Source organism: Lagopus leucura, unplaced genomic scaffold (assembly GCF_019238085.1).
Source record: "Lagopus leucura isolate 7727_CA_CO unplaced genomic scaffold, USGS_WTPT01 Super-Scaffold_100058, whole genome shotgun sequence".
Taxonomy (NCBI): domain Eukaryota; kingdom Metazoa; phylum Chordata; class Aves; order Galliformes; family Phasianidae; genus Lagopus; species Lagopus leucura.
The window spans coordinates 174,844-198,963 of record NW_024962304.1 but is presented as its reverse complement, the minus strand read 5'-3'; the positions used below and the strand labels follow the sequence as shown (position 1 = coordinate 198,963).

The window sequence follows — 24,120 nt, the reverse complement described above, 5'->3', positions numbered from 1 at the left end:
TAGCATTTTATCACGCATCAATGCAGTAGTTTGAAATGATGAGCACATTCCCTTTTTCTAAAAGCAGGAGAAAAATTATTTTATATTTCTACCCTTTTGCAATCCATGACTGGTAAAAAAGAAAGAAACAAACAAAAGCCCTCATAAATGTTTTGTTCTGGGGACATCTAGCTCTTTACAGCAACAGAACAGGTAAGAATCAGCCGCCTTTATAGGCCCCACTGGGAACTCTTGGAAGCATCAACTTGGAAAATCAGCCTTTGAAGTTCCAGTGTGAACACCTACAACCAGGACTCTGACTTTGAAACCATATCTTAATATATAGCAAGAGTCCTCCTAATGTGCAATAAAAGCTAAAATCTTCTGCATTTCCGTATGCTGAAGGGCTTAAATGAAACACAGAAATGCCATACATGATTCAGTAGCAGAAACAAGTTTACAGCACCCATGTCTTATTTGGATTGTATCAGTGTAAGAACCTGTGATTTTGTTTTCTGAGAAGGGCGCCACTAGATCATTGACTGTAATAGAAGGGGATGGCAGCCTTTCTTAAGCTGCTGATGAGATCTTATTTTGTGAAATATAAGCTGGAAATTGGCACTTGCTTTAAATGTATAATTTTCTACCTTTCTCTTCAAGTTCAAGGGTGAGGCAAAACTGTTCAGACTAAGCAGAGAAAAAGGTTTTCTCGCTCTCCTTTGTTTTCTTGATTCTCTGACCCATTCACCCTTTTCAAAATAAATGTATTCCCCTAATTAAATATAAGATGAACCATGTTGGCAGATAGGCAAGTGTAGGACTTGGAGAAGGTATTTGAAAGGAACACACAGAAGTTTTGTGTGGTAAACATGTAGATTTTTTGTGTGGAAGTAAAAATTATCATAGCACATACTGAGCTGGAAAGGACCAATGAGGTCCATGGAGTCCAACTCCTGGCTCTACACAGAAAACTGCCCAGAATTCAAACCCTGTATTTAAGAGCATTGTCCAAATGCATCTTGAACTCTGACAGCTTGGGGCTGCGAGCTGGAGAATGCCTGACATCCCAACCTTCCTCTGGTGCAGTTCCATGCTCTTCTCTCAGATCCTGTTGTCACCAGAAAGTTCAGAGCTTGCCCCTCTGCTCACCTCGTGAGGAAGCTGTAGGCTCCCATCACGCCTCCCCTCACTCTCCTCATCTTTGAGCTGAACAAACTGAGTGACCTCAGCCGCTCCTCATGCGTGTTGCCCTCTAGACCATTCCCTATCTTTGTAGTCCTCCTTTGAATGCTGTAATAGTTTTATGTCCTTATATTTTGGCACCTAAAACTGCACACAGTGTTCGAGGTGTGGCTGCACCTGCACTGAACAAAGAGGGACAGTACCTGCTCTCACCTGGCTAGCAGTGCTGGGCCTGATGTAGCCCAGGCATCTGAGTCTTCAGTACTGCATCTCTACTGGAGAACAGTACTGTTACTTCTGTTTTGCAGGTAAGGGAACTGGGGAATAGAAGACATCACTGGGGGAACCCTAAAAGCGATATACAAAATAGTAACACTCCAGTGTCCTGGTCCTCACTTCTTGCTGCTATTTATGACTTTAAGTATTGTCTCTTCCCCACCCTCATCCAAAGGTGTTCCTTTACATTCAAGAATTTCAGCACCTTTATTTGCCCTAAGTTCTGGCTTAAGCTTTACCTTACCTTTACCAGCCCTTGCCATACCTTTATCCTTTCTGCCTTCTGCTCAAAAGCCTGCAAGACTTTATAGTGATGAGGGTTTTCTTTTTTCATTTGCCGTAGCTTCACATGACCAAATATTACTTCATTAATCTGATTGTTTAAGGATATGAAGCTCCAGAAGAAACTGGTGCCCCTATATGATAATTAGGAAGTTACATAACACAATCCCAGCAGAAGGAACTGTAATAAGGGTGTGTATTTACTCTTCAAAGCCAAATTGTGCAGTATTTTAACTTTCTATTTGTAGATTTATTTTGGTTCTTCGCAGTGGATATACTGCTAGGGCAGGATGCTTTTGGATCTAGTTCAGACTAATGGAGTTCAGGTCATCAGGAAAACCAGTGAGACTTTTCTCTGTGATGTCACTTAGATAACATGGGCTAAAGTTTCCTTTTGCTTTTGCTAACCTTGATTTTAAGCTCCTTGGTCTTGACCTTTTGTTCTGCATTTGTCAAGCATCTGCCACAGTGGATGTACCATGATGATTAGAGCTTCTAGATGATAGGAAAATGTACATACAAAAGCCACTGATATCCCTAAGAGTTCTGCATTCCGCTGGGGAATGGATTATTGAACCTAAATTAGAAACAACTTCAGAGCTAGCCAAATCCTCCCCTGTTAGCGGAGGACATGGCAAAACTAATATCAGCTAATGTTGTATCCAGGTGACACCAACAAGCAGGAGATTAAATGGTGGAGCTGTACTGATGGGCAGTCCTGTTAAGTGTGGCCTTCAGTGTATGACAGTCTCTTGTAAATGAAAAGTTTGTCAGTAAAAACTTGCAAAGTAAAGGGTATCTAATGACATTCTGGAAGCTTCTTTATCTTGAAAAAGATGAAACTTAAGAAGCAAGAAAATGAGTTTCTCTGTGACTAAAATGCAGCAAAAAGAAGAGGAGGGGAAAAATCAGTATTCTTACTAATTGGACTCAACATTTATCTTACAGGAAAGTTGAAGTTTTGCCTTCTGATTCTGAACCAGCCTTTCGACAGAAGTCGTTTTCATTGCCTGTGGAGCAAAGGTAAGAATAACTTACGTATACATATACATATATATAATTTGCTAATTTACTTGATTGCTACCCAGCTAATAAACTTAATGTCTGTTGAATTGCATTGTGGCGATATCCTCTAAGGAAGGGCAACCTTCCAGTAAGGGTGTGGATTGGCAGAATGTGTCCCTCGTTGCTGAATGCAGTGAGTGAGCTGATGCAAATTCTGTATTTGCATCTTCTCTGTATTGCTTACATCAGTGGGAAGTTTATGAGCTGCTCTGTGAAAGGTTCTGTAGCTTTTCAGAGGCATCTGAGGAATGATCGTTGTTTTGATGACAAAGTATAGTATATCAGTGGTGCATTTAAGTGTCTGGAAGAAAGCATTCTTTAAAGGTCATCAGTGAAAGATGTAACTCTTAATCAAAATAAAATGAAGTATATTGATATTATGTTGTAAAATGTGAGGATTTGCGTGCGTGCCAGAAATAATGCAAATCAAATGTCACTACCCTTTTGCTTAATGTGCAGTGCTAGTCATCGTCTCTGGCATGATAGCTGCAGATTTACTGACATTGTGTGGGAAGAAATAAATCTTAAAAAAACTGGAGCTATTAATTTCTCCAGTGCAAAAATGTAGTCCTTCACGACTTTGTGTCAAACGACAGGAAACTTCTCTAACTTGTTACCAGTCTGGAGACCTTGCAGAGGGATTCCTTCTAACTAACTAGGGCAGTTAGAGCTGTTTGATTTCACTGTAGGCAGGAAGGAATTGGAGTAAGATATGAAGTTAGGAAGATGTATTCATGCCATCTAATTCCAGCAAAGCCCAAGTAGGTGCCTGTCTAGACACAGAAGGGAGAAAAGAAAGGAGAATTGCACAGGATGATTCAAAGCTTCTGAATGAGTGCTGTACCCCAGACAGGCTGGTCTTGACCTGCACTGTCCTCCACTCAGTGAAAGGACAGTCACACGTATTTGAGGAATGTTCAAGGTGTGATTTTAGGTATTTTTTTACTTGAGAAGATGCACTGAAATTACATATTCTGTATTAAATGCTGAAAGAAGAAAGAATTTTTTGACCTCATTAATTTGTCCCAGCTTCCCTCCCTTCCTGTTTTGAGGGCTGAGGTTGGAAAACAGACAGCAAACCATACTAGTCATAGAATGGTAGTATTTCTGTGCTCTGTTTTGTTAAACCAGACTTTTTTTTGTCTGTCCTTTGGAGTCCTCTTGCCATCAAACTTGTGCAGTGTGGAGTGCTTCTTAGTGTAACACTAATGGATACTAAACCATAGTAGTTCAGTGAGGGATTGGGATGAGAAGCTGAATAAAATTGGGCAGACTACAGAATGTCTTGCTTGAGTTTACTGCCATGCGTTCCTGTCCTCTGAGCATATCTGCATTGGAAGTCTACTGGTCATGCGTATAGTTTTTTCAAAGTGTCTGGAAAAGTTAGGAGCAGAAGTCCTATTTAAGCTGGTAGAACTTTTGCTGGTAGGTTGCCTCAAGAGAGAGGTGGACATTTTCTGTCAAAGGAAAAATGAAAAAGGAAGGTAGTAACATAGTGAACCTAAAATGTTTTTTTTTTTTTAAAGACATCTTAGCTTTAGTAACTAAGCCTCAGCTTTGAATCCACGGCAAAATTCTGTTCATATCTGACTAGCCGATTACTGGAGGTGTCAGCAATCTTGTGCCTCCTGACATACTGACATACTTTGAAAAGTAGTATTTCAATCTGTGCAAATGTGCATGAGCTTCCTGTCCCAGAGTTATCTCCATCTGCGGCTGTGACAGAGGACAGCGGCCCACAGGCCTGGAAAAGAAGGAAAGAGAGAAAAAAACATTTACGGTTTATAGGCCAAGCTGGGCCAGCCTTGTGACTAATGAGACTGCACCCTGGGAGAGGGGAGAAGGGGAAAGGAAGGGAGATAGAAGATGGGTCCAAAAGCAGAGCAGTGGCAACAATCTGAGGAGAAACATTAATGTACTAAATGTGATCTCAGAATGCAAGATAATACAATACAGCACAGTGCAATTGGAGTTGAGGCCAACAAATCAAACAAAATATGAGGAAGAGAGTGTCCAGTTGACAGGCTACATCCACTTACTTTTGTGTCAGGTACAGTCATTAACTCCTAATATTAGATAGCACTGTCCTAAAGGCAGGATGGATTAAATGTTGGAGAAGGATATTATGCAAAAGCGGAGAGCAGAGTAAAGTGGTAGAAAACCCCTGTGGTTTTACTGAAGGATTTATTCTGTCAGGTGTAGTAGAGAAATTGAAGACAGCATGTCACTAAGGGGGAACGGGTGAAGGAAAATAGTCTCATGATAAGTGAAGGTGATATGAAGAAACTGAATGCAGGAAGATGAGTCAGATAAAGAGGATTGAGAGTAGACTGCGAATAAACAAGTCTTGGGAGCATCAGTCAAGTCCTTCAGAAGTTCTCTGATTGTATCTGTTAGTGTAGCCATTCTTAGTGATGGAAATTGTATGACTTTTCTCACAGTCCTTATCCTCACCGTGGAAAATATGTGGAAGAGACTGGGCTCTTAATAATTTGTCCCATGGAGGTGTGCATTTTTGTGTCTAGGAGGAGCCTATAAGGAAGACATGATTCAGTGAGGCCTTACCTTCATCCTATCCTGATCATCACTGCTTGTGTCCAGTAGAGTGAAGGAGGTGATTGTCCCTCTACTTGGCCCTCATGAGGTCCCATGTGGAATACTGTGTCCAGTTCTAGGGACCTGAACTTTGGAAAGATGTGGAGGTTTTGGAGAGGGTCCAGAGGAGGACCACAAGGGTGATCAGAGGGTGGCTGGAGCACCTCTCTTATGAAAATTCGCTGGGGAACCTTGGCTTGTTCAGTCTGGAGAAGAGAAAGCTCCAGGGAGACCTCATTGCAGCCTTCCAAAATTTGAAAGATCGTGATCAGGAGGGAAATCAACTTCTTACATGGGTAGATAGTGACAGGACAAGGGGTAATGGTTTTAAATTGAAGGAGGCGAGAGTTTAGATTAGATATTAGGGGGAAGTTCTTCCGCAGAGAGGATGTTGAGGTGCTGTAACAGGCTGCCTGGAGAGGTTGTGGATGCCCCGTCCCTGGCAGTGTTCGAGGTCATGGTGGATTGGACCCAGGGCAACTTAAGACTAGTGGTTGGCAGCCCTGCCTACTTTAGAGGGGTTAGGACTGTATCATCTTTGATGTCCCTTCCAACCCAAGGCATTCTGTGATTCTATTTCAGTAGCCTTTGTAGATTCTGATTTATTTCCTTATTCCCCAAAAAATTGTAAGGGAAAAGTATCTTGCTTACATTTGTTTGTAGTGCTACTTTGTAAGTGGTTCTAAATGTAAATACATCTTTAACTGAAATTGCTTTGTTGTATTTCTGACATTGTTTCTGTGTTAAGTTGGAAAATACTGAAGCCCATGTTTTAGTAGCTGAAAAAAGGTAAGTTTTATGGAGAGTAAATGAAAGTTCCCAAGATTTTGAATCTGCTCTTTAAATTTTTTTAATTAAAAACAAACAATTACTTATGCCAGGAATTTCATCACTGTCTATTAATGGCAAGTTTATCTATGTGGTTTTTTTTTTTTTTTTATGTCTCCCTAGTAAAGTAAGGGGCAGTATTACTACAATGCTAAGACCTCTTCTGTGTAAGATTTTTCTCAAGTTCAGGACCTGAATCTGCATCTTGTTTCTGAAAGCACTGCCCTTAAAAGCTGTGGTACTCAGATGGTCCAGAGATGGCTGCATGTGCTCGCTTGATGGCAGAATACTAGTTGGCTTTGTGCTGTGGTGTACTTTCCATTTTTGAAATGCTGACAGAGGTAACTGTAAACACAAAAAGTTATATTTTGAAAAATGAAATTATTTCAAGAATTGTAGTAATATGACAATGTTCTACAGCAATCTGATGAAGCGCCCATCCATGCTGTATTTCCAGAAATAGTAGAGTGCTGTTAAATAGCATCTTCAATTTCCTAGTGGGGAAAGATATATTACAGTAGTTTTTTTCCTTAGGTTTCATTTAACCTCTGGCTGAATGTTCTTTTGTCCATGGGTTTACTGCTAAATCCAGCTACAGAATTAAAATATTGGTTAGTCTCATGCTGCTTAACTGAAAAACAAGGCTATTAGACTTGTGCATTGTGATAAGAAAACTTGTCCATGGGTATTTTTCAATCAACAGCTGTGACACATTAGCCACTGTGCCTTCCTCAAAAGAACAATCTTTTTCTGCTCATAAATGTTGTCTAAGAAAGTTTTAAATCAAACAGAATGTTAGCCATTGTCTTGCTCCAATTTATAGGAGGAGAGGAGGTTCTTTGATATGTGTATACCTGGCATGACATTAAGAAGCAACGGTTCAAATGTTTATTACAGATCTTAATCAGGGATATGGAGAAGGGCAGGACGACAACTATTACGAATTAGGATGATGAGGAAGGGCAGGTGGGTGATAGAAAAGATAGGAAAGAAGCAAGAATTGCATGAAGCAGGGATAGTCACCACCAGGATCCAGCAGCGTCCCGTTGCATGACGTTTCGAAGGTCTGAGGGAAAAGCAGCAGAAGGAGAGCAGCAGCAGTGTGGCGGCCTTGGGCAGCAAGCAGGCAGCAGGAAGAAGTGGCAGGTAAGTCCAGGAGGAAGCAGCAGGACTTGGGTGGCAGGCCCAGGAGAGTCCGTCAGCATGCAGGCTTGTGAGGCTTTTGATGGCAGACACCTTCTTGTTCTTAAGCATGCAGGTCTCAGGTCATGAGGAATTTGTTGTCAGGAAACCTCTTCTTCTTCGTGAGGAATCTGTTGTCAGAAACCTAATCTCACGGCTGTAGGTTCCTTTTTTATCCTTCTGGCAGCATGGCATTCCTGGGTGCTTGGGTAAATCATGTGCTGTACCCCCTGAGATGGCCATCTTCCTCGAGATAAGCCCACAGAAAAGGCTGCTTCCTGGCTGTTAAACTCTGGCTTATCGCTCTCTCATTGCCCCTGGCCTTGTCCATCTGTGTCCCTCAGACAAACGATTTCTCAACCGTTGCCCACAGCTTGTCCATCAGTGTTCTCCAGACAAAGGATTTCTCAGCCCTTGACTAGGACTTGCTTGGACTTGCTCATCTGTGTCCTAAGCAAGCTTTGGAGACAGTGGTGCAAAAGAATAATCTCTTACAGCCATTAATATTACAAAATGTTCCTGACTGCTTAGTGGGATAGAGTACCAAAATCCTTCTGAAATAGGCTGACTGAATACTGACTTGCAGAATGCTTATTTAATGTTGGATGAGCAGACAGGAAGGAGATAAGATTGTATCAGTCCTTTCAGAATCTGTACGACTGTAATGTCTGTTGTTTTTTGAGTATTCCCCTAAGTAGTCTCTTCCATGCACCGTTGCTTTCAGTTAAGGAATTTGGGGTCTAGTTATGTCTCTATGCTGCTCTCCCAGCCGCTTCTTTTATACATAGAGATTTTACGACACTTTGTAGATTGTGGATATTGAAGAAATAGAGGAGAAGAAAAATATTTTGCTCACTAGAAATTTCAGCTCTTTATTTTTGGAAGTCTGTATTTTTAAATAGCAGAGAGCAGACTTCTACAGCAGCAGTGAAATATACCCAAATTTAAACTTGCTTTAGGACCTCTTCAGGTAATATTTTCTGACACTACATCTGTTGTGAGTGCTTATCCATAAATTGATTTTTTTTCAAATTACTGTCTCTATCAGTACCTTTTTACAACAAAGTTACTATTGGATTTTAAATAGTATCTTGACTATGAGGCATCTTTCCTGTCAAGGTCAGCCTACTGTTTTGTGAAAATCATAGAATCATAGGATGGCCTGGGTTCATAGGGACCACAATGCTATGTGCAGGGTTGCATGCTGCAGCATGTTTGCTGGAAATACAAAAACATGTGCAACTGCACCAGCAATTTTAATAAACCTTTTCAGTGAATTTCAGACTTAGTACTTACACAGAATCAGAGTTGACTATTTGTCTGCAGTGCTGCAGCTGCAGCATGTTTGCTGGAAGTACAGAAACACCTGTCTCAAATCACCTCTTTGTCTTGTATGTACCTTAACATAGCTTCCAGGTGCATCTGCTCCATGATCTTCCCAGGCACAGAGGTGAGGCTCACCAGCCTGTGGTTCCCTGGGTCTTCCTTTTTACCTCTTAAAAATGGGAATAGCGTTTCCCTTTTTCCAGTCACTGGGGATTTCACCCGACAGCCATCATTTTTCAAATATGATGGAGAGCAGCTTGGCAACCACATCAGCCATCTCTCTCAGAACCCTAGGATGGATATCATCCGGCCCCATGGATTTATATGCATTCAATGACTTAAATTTGAGGTTTGAGAAAAGACTTTTCATGCCAACCAAATGCACCTATTGTCACCTGGTTACTTCAGTGCTGGGACAATGGGCCAACAGTGTGTTGCTAGATAGCAGAGAAGCTTGTCAACTGGGCAGCACTGCTAGAGACTCAGCCATTGACAGAGGTATTAGTACGTGGGAAGGGGTGCTGCTGACACTCCCAGCTCTGCTCACACACATCAGAGCTGCCGTGCTGCCAAGGGTAGGGGGAGCTGCCTTGCTCTCCCTCAGCTTCCCTCAGCTTCCTAGATGCATTTTTTTTGCTGCAATTTGGGCCCTCTAAGAACAGTTCTTCATCATGAGCCTCCAGTGCCAAATTGATCTGCTTGAGGTTTGCCCTACCACCAATGCTAAAAACTACCCACTTGCTCATTTCTAATGAATGAAGAAGAAGAAGAGAAGAACTACTACATCCCCCAGAGAACTGTTCGCTGTTCTGTTATCATTTCTGCTCATGGAGAAAAGATAAAAGGCTTTCGTAGGTCTCCTGACAGCCCTTTTTCAATCATTTGGTTCATCTCTGTTGCGGGTGGAGTCTCATCACAGCATGATGGCCTTTGGCTTTCAGACACTTTCATTTAATTTATTATCTTCAATTCTAATTTTATTATATTGTATTATAGTGTGTTAGCTTGCATTCCAGTATCTTATTTAGTAAATTAGTTTGTTTCTCCTCAGATTTTGTTTTTAGGCCCATCTCTCTACCCTTTTCCACTTTTTTTTTTCTTCCCTTTTCCCTTTCCAGGACATGGATCCTTGGGTTCCCCCATCCTGCTAGTCATAGAACCTGGCTGAACCGGCCCGTAAATCATTGGCATTCTTGGTGGAGAACACGGGCATAGGCTGCTTTTTGGCTCTCTGCTCTTGGAGAGCTTCGTTAGAAATTGTTTGTTAGAATTTTATTTTTATTGCAGGTGCTCACTGAAAACTTGACTTTGAAATTCCCAGCTGGACTTCCATTATTCCGGGATATTTGTAAACTTTGAGCACTGCTATCTTGCTTCTGTAAAGAGAAAAAAAATGATTTCCCTTTTAGAACTGTTTCCAGAGGGAGCTGCTGATTCTACAGAACTTGTGATTTTTAAACAGTGTCCCAGTCTCTCCTTTGAATCATTTATGCAGTTTTTGAATGCTCATCCAAGGATCATGATAATCATAGTGTCAGTCTCCCTGAATGTACTCCTCATCATTTCACTCAGTATCTGTATTTTTAATATTTTGAGAAAACCTTCCCCAAAGCCAGAAAATTCTGAATAGCAGGGAGTGTGAAGGGTCTTGGGAGAGTCTTTAGAGAGATGGACATCCTTGGTGCCATGGGACTTTACTCCTGAACACCTGCAAGATCCTGAGAGCCTAGGCAGATATTTGAGGCAGTGATGTTGCAGCTCAGACAGACCTAAGGAGGCATAAATTATTTGGGGCCTGGCTTATGCTTATCAGGCCTTATTCAATTCTATCCCAGAGAGGGAGAGAGTTTCTGAAATTGAGTGAGAGAGTCTCCAAACCAAAAGGGAGAGAGTCCAAACTGAGAGGCAGAATCTCCTAGGCAAGAAAGAGATTCTCCTAGTTAAGAAAGGGAGTCTCCAAATCTGGCAGGTGTATCTCTTAGCCAAGAAGAAAAAACTCTTAAGTCAAAAGGAAAGATCTCCAAGCTGAGAGAAGGAATCTCCAATCTCAATGGGACACCCTCCAGTCCAAATGAGACATCTTCCAGTCTGAGTGAGACACCCTCCAAATTGAGCGAGACACCTTCCAGTTCAAACTAATCAGTATCCAAACCGAATGAGCCCATATTCAAGCTCAATGAGTAATTCTTGAAGCTGAACGGGATCTCCTTCTAGCCAAATAAGACAGGTTCTGTGCCGAGCTGGAGCATTGGAACTGACCAACCTGATCAACCACAGGAGGCACAAGAATCAGTGTCAGTTACCGCTGTAAGAGGATGGAAAATGAAATGAACGTTGACTCACTTAGAATGGAAGAAAGAGGACGAGAAAGTAGAGAAAGGAGGTCCCTAGGTCCAGAGGAGTAGCTCTTTCAGCGGGTCCAGAGAGAGGGCTGAGACCTCCAAATAAGATCATGGTTACCAGTGCCCAGGAAGGTAACTACAAGTCCTGAAAGAGCAGGAGGTGAAGGACACGTCATCACCGTTACCATTCAATCTCTGAAAATGACTTAAATTTGAGGTTTGAGAAAAGACTTTTCACGCCAACCAAATGCACCTATTGTCACCTGATTACTTCAGTGTTGAGACAATGTGGCCAACAGTGTGTTGCTAGATAGCAGAGAAGCTTGCCAACTGGGCAGCATTGCTAGAGACTCAGCCATTGACAGAGGTATTAATATATGGCAAGATGAGGCCTTCACTCTCTGGAAGTGGATGCTATTAGCCATAAAAGAAAGATACCCCTTCAGAGACAATCTGATGCCTGAGAAAAGAAATGGGCTGACGTGGAAAAAGGCATCCGTTATTTGAGAGAATGCGCCGTGGTGGATTTGTTACATGACCGTGCATTCATTCCTGATGATCCAAACCAAGACCATGATCCTGAGAGAGTGAGGTGAACACCAGATATGTGATGTAAATTGACAAGAACTGCATCAGAAAGGTACACTGGTACATTAGCAGCAATGTATGGCAGAAGGAAAAGAAGATCCCTTTTAAATGAACCGATTAATAAATTTCAGGACTTTGAGTTACACTTAACCCCTCTACAAGCTTGCGTTCAGCTGTTTCAAAGGTAGCTGAAAAACTGAACAGAATGGAGAATAATCAAGAAGATATGATAGATGAACTGCCAACTATGCTGAATGCTGATGGAACCGATGAATCCATAGTGGTATCAGATACATCTGCTGGGCATCAGGATTCCCAAAACAGCCTACTGGAGGGACTGATCAAATTGTTTTCCTCCCAACCTGCATCATCCAGTGTTGATTAAAAGAAGACATCATCCTGCTCAAGCAAATGACAACAGTAAGAAACAGAACTGGGCCAAATCAGCCCATAAACCGTTAACACTGTGTTACCTGTTAGCAGTGAACTTTTCTTGTTTGCATATGCTGCCCTTTTTTGTACTTTTAATTCATTTCTTGATGAATTGTAATATATTTCAAATTCATACTAGATCCAGAATTGGCAGCCGGCATAAAGCTTCACTGAATTTACAGCAGCTACTATTTTTAAATAGGAAAACGTTCATAAAAATGGTGATTGGGAAATTGCATAGACTTGATGCTTTACTGCCACATCCAGCAGGCATTCCAGAGTAGCAGTAACTCTTACCATTAGCCTCAGCAAAACTAGTCTGTTCTCCCCAGAGCAATATCAGCTTCTTGATATGTCAGCACTGAAGTTCATTTTTCCTAATATGAATTGGAACAGCAATCTAATTTCTAGTTTGTATCTAGTAATTTATATTTGCTGTTCAGTGCCACTTAATGTAGATTTAAATGTTTTCTTACAGTAGTGTAACTGATTCTGGACTGCATGCACTGAGTTCATGTCCTTCCACTACGGCAGTCTGAGGGCAGTTATTGAGGTAGGAGATCTAGGCTACGCTCTGGAACAACTCTGGCACTGAACAGAGTTGGTAAGCACCACACTTTCAGCTCAGGAACTGCATGATGTATTGATCTTAGTACCTGCAGTAGTTTTGCACTACCTGAAATTTTGGGCAAAGGACTTTTACTAGGCTGAGCTTTGCCCATGATTTATTGTAGAACCTTGACCTCTACCAGTTTTCTGTAGTGAATTACTGGTGTACACTTTGCTTCAAAATATTAAGCTTAAAATCCCAGAGATATGGTAAACTTTGCCATTTGTGACATGTATATTGTAAGAGCCTTTCTAGTTCAGAGTCTGTCCAGAGAGAGCCAGCGGGTGGGTGTTTTGAAAAGCAGCCGTCAATGATTTTTGCAGACCTTTAGATATGTCTTGGCATCCCCAAAAATAGAGGAGGATCTTCCTGGCCTTTTGCTCAACTAGGTTCCCTCGCCATAGTAGTATATGTGATAGAAGGTAAAAATTTTAAGTAAAATTTGAGACTTACTAGGCTGCATTTTTTTGCTGATTTTAGTTCTCTGTAAGTCCAGCAACAGAAAATTCTGAGATCTCTTTGTTTAATGGATTTGAGATGCTTTTAGAAAAGTGAAAAGAATGAGTAATTAAGATTCCCTTCTGTGATGCTTTGGAATGCAAAACCCTGCTGCAGTTCTCACTAACAGAACAATAGGGAATTTCTTTGAAGTACTAGAGCATAAAAACATACCAGATGATTACAGCAGAAGAAAAAAATGGTGGGTTATTACAGTGGTTTATTATTCTAGTTATGAAGTGTCTTGTTATTTATTATTGAGTTGGGAGGCAAATACCATTAGGGACTTACACTGTCAAAAGTTTTGCTATGTAAAAGCCTTTGATAGCATCTTTGAAAAATGATGTCAGGAGGATGCTATAGTGCAGTTCCATGCAACAAGCAAGATATAAGGCGATACAGAAAAAAAAAGGTCATCTTTGTTAGAGACTCAGCAAGAAAAACGATCCTGGGAATGAACTGAGGGACTAGGGGTGCATGCATGAAGTCAGTCCCAGTAAGACCCATGAGAGAAAAAAGAAAGTTCTTCACTCTGTAGAATAAACACTTGGTTTTCTGTTGCCTTAAGCTATCTATGAAAAGTGTTTAAGGACATGTGTCACTGGGAATCACTGCAGGGCAGAAGTATTATTTTCATAGCTAGAGTTTAGAAAGATTTCACTACTAGGATGAAGATCTTGTAGAAGTTTGAAGTTCTCTAGGGTTGCTGATTTCAGAGCCTTCTTACTGCTTGCTATGGTCTTTTATCAAACTGTTGTTTTATAGATTTTTTTTCTCTTACTCCAGGGTTGCCTGAGGGCAGACAAGCATTTAAACAAAAACAAATAATAAAAGAATGATGATTTCTTTTTATAAGCAGGTATCCTCATTTTATTCTGCCTGAATGTAGTTGTGTTTGCAACCTTTGAATTTCAAGAGTTTTGATTACTTAGTTACCACGATAATAAGAGTGAGCAACAAAGCCAGTGAACGGCTTAGCTCTTCAGTACTAAATTGAGACTCTGATATAATTTATGGGGCACTGTGCTGATGAAATGTACATTGTTCACTGTTTTAAATGCCAGAAGGAACATCAAGTAGTTGGAGAAGATGGGTGTTGTGCTGCTGGTTTCCTATTTGTCTTGCGCTCACACACGCTATCAAGTAATAAAACTGAACTTCAAAATCATGGAAGTCAGAAAATACTTAACTTTTCTGCTTTACTCATTGCCTCTGCTCCTTTGCTCAGGTGGGCTGCTTTGTTATATTATAGCAGCACATAAATATACTAAATGTGATACTGAAAGTAGTAAGTGATTCTATATACTGAAAACAGCTAAGTTTTTTGTTTTGTTGTGGTGGTTTTTTTTTTGTTGTTGTTGTTTTATTTTTTTGGTAATGCATAACTGTTTAAATTGCTGCACAACTTTCCATGTGACAAACTCTAAAGTAATTGTTGGGCTTACATCAAAGGCAGCTTTCTTGGTTAACTATCTGCTTTTTGTTACTTACCTTGTATATTGTCATTGCTACTAAGCACTTATTTTGTTACATTATTATAACACATTCACAAATGTGTTTTGTTTGAGTTTGGGATCATGAAAAATTTCTCAGTTCTGTGTCTTCTTCGGCAAAGACCAGACTTTTCAAAAAGTTAGCAGAGAGCCAGATTCCTCAACTTACATGTCTAGTTGGAGATGCTAAGAGTTTTGAGTAAGCAAATATTGTTCTTACTGATTTCAAATTAACAGCTAAACATGATGACTGTTCTTGTCTTTGTCATAGCAAATTTATGCAACCAGATACTTGGCTGGATTTAGTGTGATCTGCTTCTTGATGAGATGAGCCACAAAAGCTATGCACAGTATTAATTATGCAAAATGTAAGAATTATTTAAGAATCTTTTGAGTTCATGGCACCCTAATTTTTCTTCCTCTGTCATGTGTTACTTTTTGTAACACATAGAGCATAGATGTTCAGTTGTTCACCTTTTCATTATTAGGGCACTGGGGCTGTGGTTGTCTTTTTTTAGTCTAGGCTCTTTCTGATTACAGCAGAGACTTGCTTAAGTAAATGAATGAAGCTCTTTTTGACTCATTTTAATTTAATTTCATGTATTTAGAGCAGGCAGAAACATAATACATGACCGTGGACCTCATATTAACAGCTTTTCTCTTAAAAATTCACAATTCTTTATGTAGTACGCTGATGACAGATGGTAACAGGGTAGCTTGACTTTTCATTGACAGTGCATCACATTGAAATAGAAAGAAAAATTTGTTATAGGCTTCTTATTCTGGAAAATTTCGTTCAAGTAACAGACACAACTCATCTTTTCTAGAAGTGTTTTACACTGTTGGAAGTTCTATGGCTGATGTAAAAGCTCCTGATGTTGGTGCTTCTTTAGTTACTTGGAATTAATTTGCTTCTGAGCTTTAGAGATGTGCTGATCCTACTTTTACTGGAATCAATTTTAACGTTAATTCAGGTGTCCTAGATAAGACGTTATTAGCACAAGTGTGAACATTGGTTCAATGGAAGCTGAATTAATACTGAAGTAATTTGGTCCTGTAGAGTATGAGCAGTATCCTTTTGGAATTTCTTTTTAAAAATTCCAGCCCTCGTGAGTTTCAGTCCCTTAGTGCTTGTGTTTGGAGCCCAGGGTCTGAAAGATAAAATTGTTCTTTGTTTCTTAAGGTGTGGAAATTAGGAGTGATAGATACAACATTTTAAGAAGCATCTCTGGCTATTTAGATGTGGACCTTTTCATTGCAAAGACGCTGAAGTAGTTACAGATCTGGAATGTTATTTATTTATCTTTTCTTTGAGATTTCTGGAGAAAGTGATTTGTATCAGCAAATAGTCCTCAGGAAGTCTCAACATTTAGTCATTACCAAGTGTGTGGACCTGACAGTGACTTAGCTCATCAACTCTCTTTAGCTGTAACCCTTTTGACAAATGCATGCAAGGCTGTTATCTGCCATCAGAAGGAATCTACATTACAAGAAAGGCTTTAGAATGTCGGCAGGAATTTCTGCCTCTTCTGATGGGAGTCTCAATAAGAACTGAGCCCACTGAAACTTGTAAATGTCTTCCAGAACTGTTGTTATTGCTTCACTCTACCTATCTGCCTGATTCTCGTACTGAAAGGAAGATTTTTTCTTGCAGTTTCTGTTCCTTGGTTTGTTTGGATAAGTATTTCAAAAGTGGGAAAAAAACAGTGAGTCAATATCTGGGTAGAGAGAGAGAGAAAGAAAAAGAAACGCTCTGATGTACACTCAGCAATGCTGTAGATCCCATACTTGTGTTTGACCAGATTAGTCTGGCAAATATGGGTTCCAGCCACTTTGGATTTCTGGAGATATTGTGGAAGTAGACTGGCTCATCCATTTTGTCTATTTGTTGTCCTTGGTGTTTGTTGCTGCAGTATAAATAACTGTATTTACCACTGTTTGGCAAAATCCATATGCTTTCCTCTTTCGTGTGTGTGTGTTTTTGTGTGAGAGAGAATCTCTCTTTCACTGAGCTTCCTGAAAGAAAAGAGAAAGCATAAGAGAATGGATGAGGTGCAGTAAATGTCCACTGAAAGTCTTACTGACAAGGTTTAAAGTTGCATTTTTCATTCTCTTGAAGAAGACAATCACTGTAGGGGACCCCAGTTAGAACTTGTCTAGAACTTGGAAAACAAAAAGAACAAACAAAACAGTTAGAACTTTGCTGGAGTTTCTGAGGGCAGTTCCAGTGTTTTCTTCTTCAGTCAGCATAGAGAGAGAAGGAATATCTCAAAAATGTAATTTAAAAACCTTAAAATCTGAGCTGTCTCATTGTTTTCCTCAGAGAGGTTAGATTTATGTATCAGATCCCTAAGCTTGAGGGCAAGCACCTCAGGTGTGAGGTTATTTTCTCTTCAGAGTTCGTTTCCTTGGCCAGTTTACTGCAAAAACACAAGCCAAATCAATTTTGTGGTAGCTGGTGTCCATAGTTTAATTTGTTATCTGTCCTGTACCTCCACTCTTTCTCAACTGATTATCCCAAGTCTTTCTTTTCTGCTTAGCATCAGAGGAAGGACAGTGAAGTTAAATCTTGAGAGTGCAAAGCTGCAATCTAATTTTGAACTTTCCTTGACTGTCATGATTTTATAATTTTGTTATTGGTATTCCACATCATAACATCATGTAAAGCACGGGTAATTAAAGAGTTAATACTCCAGTTCTATGGACTGACAACTTTCCAGATACCTGGTTCTCAGAAGAGAAGAAGAAGGACACATCCCAGGGGACTTCATGTTCAGAGAGGAAGATAAGCCATGGGAGGAAGTCATGAGATCTTGCTCTGTCTCTCTCACACTCTTCCTGTCAGTGTATGGGTGTGCTCATAGAGGCTGATGAGGAACGATGCCCTCCTAGATCTGTTGCTTGTGAGTAGAGAAAGAGTCCTGGGTGAAGTGTCACTTATTAGCCGTCTTGGCCATAGTGACAGTGAAATGCTCAAACTTAAAGTATTTGGTGACAGGAGGAAAACTGCCACCAAAACCTCAGCCCTGGATGGTTAGGGGACAGAGCTTAGGCTGCTCAGGGTAGTAGTTAGTAAGATTCCTTGGGGAGCTGATTTGAAGTCATTGGAATCCATCAGTGCTGGTCACTTTTTAAGTACCACATCCTGAAAGCACAGGAACAGGTAAAACCAATATGCTGGAAATCAAGCAGATGGGGGGTAGAAAGCCATCTTAGCACAACATGGATCTTCTAGAGCTTAAGTAGAAGAAGAAAGTGTATGGCTACTGGAAGCAAAGATATGCAAAATGAAAAAACTACAGGGATGGTGTTTGTAGGGAGAAAATTAGTGTGGACAGAGGTTGGTTAGAGTTGATGCTTGCTAATACTGTAGGGAACAATAAAAAATGTTGTGGGTTTTTTTTTGTTTGTTTTGAAGTATGTTAACAACAAAAGGAGGACTAGAGAGTACACTAGTTCATTATTTAATGAGAATGGTCATCTTACACATGTGGGCCATAGACAAGGCAGGGAAGTTTGATGCCTTCTGTGACTGGGTTCTGGAACCCCAGGTACCCTGAACTGTAGGTCTGTGGCTGCAGTAACAATCAATTCATGGAACCATAGCAGCATCAAGGTTGGAAAAGGCCTCCAAGATCATTCAGTCCAACCATCCACCTATCAGCAATATTTCCCAACTAAATCATGTCCCTTAGTACATCATCTAAACTTTTCTTGAGCACCTCCAGGTATTGAGTCCAGGAGGTGGACTCAAGCACCTCCTTGGGCAGCTGATTCCAGCACTTAACCACTCCTTTGAAGAAGAAATTTTTTCTAACATCCAACCTGAATCACCCTTAGTGCAACCTGATTCCCAACCAGCTCCAGACTTGTGCTCCATCTGGATGCGTGTAAGTCCGTGGAGCCTGATGGGATTCATCCCAAGGTACTGAGCTGGTCGATGTCATTGGGAGACCTCTCTCAATTCTCTCTATTATTTTTTAATGTTTGTAATTACTTGGACAGCTGGCAAACATTGTCCCAGTTTTCAAGATGGGCAAGAAAGAAGATCCCTGGTAAATACAGACCTGTCATTTTCTCTTCAGTGCCTGGCAAAATTATGAAGAAAATTATGCTGTGAGTTATTGAGAAACACCTGAAGGAAAATTAGTCTCATTGGTCACAGCAAGCATAGGTTCAGAAGTGTAAAGTCTTGTTTAACAATTTTGATTTCCTTTTATGACAAGGTCACCCATCTGCTTGACCAAGGGAAGCAAGTGGAGGTAATCTTTTGGTGTTTCATCAGTAATCTTCAGGAAAAATTGTCCAGAATACATACAGATAAAAACCTGACACAGGGTGAGCACTTAGCTTATGGGCCGTGCTCAAGGAGTTACAGTAGTTGGGATTAGATGTGACTTACAGACAGAGACGTTGATGGAATTCCTCAGAATTCCATTTTAGGGCCAGTTCATAAATTACTTGGATGTAGGACTAGGAATTGTTTTGAACAAGTTTGCTGATGATACTAAATTGAGAGGAGCTGCTGGCTCCGTCAAAGGAGTCTTTCAGAGAGACAATAGACAAATTGACAGAGAGACATAGACAAATGAAAGAGCTGGGCAGTCAAGAACTGCATGAAATTTAAGAAGAGCAAGTGCTGGATTCTGAACCTGGGAAGAAGCAACCCTGGCTATACTTACAGACTCGGAGGTGAGATGCTGGAGAGCAGCCCCACTGAAAGAGTTTTGGGGATCTTAGTTGACAGCAGGTTGAATGTGAGTGTTCAGGAAAGCCAGCTGTATCCTACAGTGCATTAAGAGGTGCATTGCTAGCTGGTTGAGGGCACTGGCTGTCCTGCTCTTCACTGCACTGGTGTAGCAAAGTGATGATGAGTGATAAAACCTGAAGGAACAGCATGAAGCATGAAACACAAGCATAACCTCCATCACAAGTTATCACTGAATAGGGTTCTTGTTAGAGCTCAGATGTTTTACCACAATCTGTCCTTTTACTTTGACAGGAGTTAAGGTATTACAGACAAAATGCCTGTAAATTGGAGGCCCTTCTGTTGTCCAGCGATTTAGAAAATTGAGAACATAGTACACTTTAGCTACTCTTTCCTGAGGGGTCGTATACCCGTGCTCCCCATTTTTTGTTTCTGAAGCATGGTCTTTAAGGGCCATGGGCTCATTCTATGATAACTTGACCTATGAGAGAGTGAGGTATGCCTGTCTGGTGTTGAATACTCCACTTCTGAAAGAAGAAGTAGGTAGCATGGGCTACATATCCTGTCCCATTGTCTGTTCTGTTTTTGGGACCCCAAGAACTGCAAATGCCAGTAGGAAGTGTTTCCAGACATCTTTTGCCTTTTCTTCTGTATGCCCAGATGCAAGAACACAGGTGGAGAATGTATCAATAGAAACATGTACATAACGGAACTTCCCAAATTCTGGTTTGTGTGTAACGTCTGTTTGTCAAATTTCGAAGGAGCTCAATCCTCGAGGATTAACTCCAATAGAAGGTGTTGGTGCAACAGTTTGACAGTCTGGACAGGACTGTAGGGTCTGTTTTGACTGATTGGTGGTCAGTTGGAAGGCACACTGTCATGCCTTTGCATTTTGATAGTAAAAATTATGAGATAACTGTGTTTGGGCAAACTGATCGGGGATAATAACTGCTCCTGCCAGTTTGTCCACCTGCGCATTACCCTCGGAAACGGGGCCTGACAGAGAGGAGTGAGAACGGACAAGCTGAATGAAGAAAGATTCCGAGCGATGATCTAGAAACCATTTTAAGAGCAAAAGAAGTGCGAACAGCTGCACATTAGTTGTTTCCTTTGGATAAGAATGCTTCAGCCACATCACGATGCCTGCAACATAAGCAGAATCTGCCACTATAGTGGTTCTATATCTGCTACTGTATAATGGTTCAGACCATTGCTCAAACACATGGACCAGTGCTGTAAGTTCCACAATTTGTGGAGAGCCGGTGGTGACATGGATGTCACTGTTTCTGGTCCTGGCAATGCCTCATCGTACGTGACTGCACGGCCAGTAAGAGCACCTACAAGAGGGGCTAATGATAATTTAGAAACTGGCAACAAATAGAGAGAATGAAGAGATTGTACAGGCTTGAGCACTAGCAGATGAATACTTATCTGCCCTGAAAATCCCACCAGTGTGTCAAAGGTTTTTCTGAAGTCTAGGTAGACTACATCAGCATCCTTTCCCTCATCTACCAGTCTGGTCACACAGTCATAGAAGATTAGGATGAACAAACACGACCTGCCTTTTGTGAAGCTGTGCTGGCTGGGCCTCATCCCCTGGATGCCATGCATGTACTGTGTGATCTCACCCAGGATGTTTTGCTCCATAACCTTCCCTGGTATCGAGGTCAGGCTGACAGGCCTGTAACTCCATGGATAGGCCTCCTTACAGCTCTTTTTGTAGATGGGAGTCACACTGTCAAACCTCTAATCCTCTGGGACCTTTCCAGATAACCAGGAACACTGATCCTGTCAGGATCATGTCAGGTGTTCCAAGGTGCCCGATCTTTCTGCTGCATGATGCTTCATGCTGACAGATTGACCCATGACTTAAAGAGATTGAGAATCATATGTTTTTCTCTCATGCAGTTTTCATAGTTGGCTGAAAATTCACATAAAAGTTAACTAGAAGAAAACTTGCTGAAGTATACTCTATGTTGTATACTTACATGTTGTAAGAGCAGTTATCATTCAAATCTGGTTTGATATTGCATGTCTCTGATTTTCAGTGTTACACACTGCTATTAAAAAAAAAATGCATCAGAGTGTGCCATGAAATGGACTTACAGGAGTTTTATAAAAAGAAGCCTGATGCTAAGTTTCTAAACTCATTTGCATGTACTTAAGGACTAACAATTTGTTAAAGACAGAAACTATACTGTGGGGCTTGGTTGCTTCTCGTGCAACTATCCCCTGATGCATTCTTTTAGATGTAAAATGTTTATGATCAGAGTGTCCAGTAAAAATAGTTTTTATTACCTCTGTACATATTTTTAATATGTAGCTTTGTATGTTCCGTGACCAGCCTTTTCACTTTTGAAGTGTCTTTTATAAATCATGGCACATTGATATACTGTCACATCAATAAATTAAAGTACAGGACTAACCTAAACAAATACAGCTAATTAACCTTCTCCCCAAATTGACTTTGGCTTAATCGAGGAAGTAGGTTTAATTCACTTGCTCAGCGCTCGTCTAAACAACCGAAATGAACATGACAAAAAATTGAATGAGGGGGAGGGGGAAAGAGGGAAATCAAAGAAAAGAATGAAAAAGAAGGGTGAAAATAACATCTCCATCACAGAATCCCAACAACGAAGTATTAACTGCAGATTACAAGAGTAGAACCAGGGATGGAGCGATCTTGGGATTCGACTTGTGCGTGCCTTATCACTGGTACTCAGTAAGAATAACCTGTTGAGTAACATAGGTTTCATCTTTCTAGGGTTTTTTCAGGGGTTTTACTGATGATGGCCTTTTTTAATAAACAATCACACTTTACACACTAATTAAGTTTTCCTTTGAGGGTGGAAAAGTCTTCCAGAGAGATCTTGACAAATTGGATTTGAAGAAGTGCAAGTGCTAGAATCTGCACCTGGGACAGTGTAGCCCTGACTATACATACAGACTTGGGAATGAGATTCTGGAGAGCAGCCTTACTGAAAGGGAGCTGGCATTTCTGGTTGGTGACAAGTTGAATATGGCACCAATGAGTTCCTCTCTTTTTCTGGAACTACAGAGTGTATGTGAGGATTCCTGTTTTCTCTGCTGGTCTCTGCAGTATAGGAAAGGCATTGCCATGTGGGATGAGGGCCACACAGAAAGAAATAGTGAGAACATAATGATTGAAGTATCTGACTTACACAAATGACATTTCAAATTCTCATGGCAACAGGGATGTTCTGAAAATGGATGGACTGTTTCAATAGGAGCTGAGGGAATGGCATCAGTCTGTGATTCTAGGATTGTGTGTTTTCTGTCTGAAAATGGCATGGCATGAAAATGGCTTTATGCAAGATGGCACTTTTTTAATTTATGTTTAGGTAAAGCCACAGAGCCCTGGTTTTGTTTGCTCTGTGTGGAGAACTGTTCAGACTGACACATTAAAGTAGTTTTTATGATCATTGAAAGAAGCCCATTGACTTTACTTCAAAAAGCATTTGTCTGAAACATTGTTGAAAGAACAGAGCTCTCATTTGAAATCTTTTCTTGTTTCGTTGCTTTGAAAATAAATACTGCTCAATTAATATTCTACAAATATTACTTTGTTACCTTGAACATATGCACAGTTGATAGCAAGTTCTATATACTTCAAGTTTTAGTTAAAATACTTTTTGAAGTGCACCTGATATTCAGAAGATGCTGTGTTGACTGTAGATTCTGTTTTTCTGCTTCTAAAGGAAGTTTACATAAATTACAAAAACAGTCTTTTTTTCTCTTTAAAAACACAGGTAGAAATCTTTTGCTTTAGTTTCTCATGTGTATATGGTTTTAATATGCATACAGTCAATTTTTATGTGCATATATAAATAAATAGAGTCAATCTTTGTTTGGTTGGATTTTTTTTTTTTTATGTTTTTAAGATAGTCCCTATAGATTTTAGTAGATTGAAAATGCTTATCAAGCCAAAGAAGAGGATTTTGGAATGAAGGTAGAGAATCCCAGTAGAGACAGCAATGAAATGCAGTATGCTGGTAGGTCTACATGAGCTAAAAGGATCGTTTTATTTTTTTTTTTCACTTTGAAAGTAATTTGTGAGAGACTAAATTGTTTTGATTATCCTGTTTGTTTTGAAAGGGGACTTAACTGAAATTCTGCTTGATTTAATTTTGTTAAAGATGAGCATGTATATTTTATTCTTCAAATGCTTGTCTTAAGTTTAACGTCTTAGAAGCTGCAGTGGAAATCGTACACATGACAGCAACAAGAACTAACATGTTAAAGCTGTATATTTAAATCTGTAGGAAATAAGCTTGTCCCCTAGCTATGCTAATAAGAATAACTTATGTATATAAATGTGCACATAGAGCTTCTCCCAGCTTACTCCTAATTTCTTCTTTCATTTTATTCTCTAAATTCAGCACTCCCTGAGGGAATTTACTCTGAATATTCTGCAGTGCTATCCTTGGGTGGATTTGTGTGTGAATTTCAGATGGGTTTTATGTTTGCTGGTAACTTTTTCCTTCTGTCATGAGATTTCCTTTTATTAGTTAATGCTGACTTGGCTGCATTTGCACAGCATTCTCTGTTGCTGTTTATGAATACCAAAGTAACAACCACCATAAATATGGAGAGCATGGAGGAGGAGTTAGAGTAAACAATTTATTTTCATGTGTTTGGGATTACCACATAACTCTCTAATGACAGAAGAAAGTGGAGTTTAATGGTCATCATTATGTTACGGGGGGGGGGGGG

At 40.3% G+C, this 24,120-nt stretch overlaps 1 protein-coding gene across 2 annotated transcripts in view; it reads left to right on the top strand.

Moving 5' to 3' along the window:
- The window catches only part of TPK1 (thiamin pyrophosphokinase 1), a 187,169-nt gene that overhangs the window by 38,773 nt on the left and 124,276 nt on the right, over positions 1-24,120 (top strand). For both annotated transcript variants that reach the window (XM_042886507.1, XM_042886506.1), the window contains exon 2: positions 2,668-2,742. In XM_042886507.1, the coding sequence (XP_042742441.1) occupies positions 2,668-2,742 (75 nt within the window). The remainder of the gene's footprint in view (positions 1-2,667; positions 2,743-24,120) is intronic.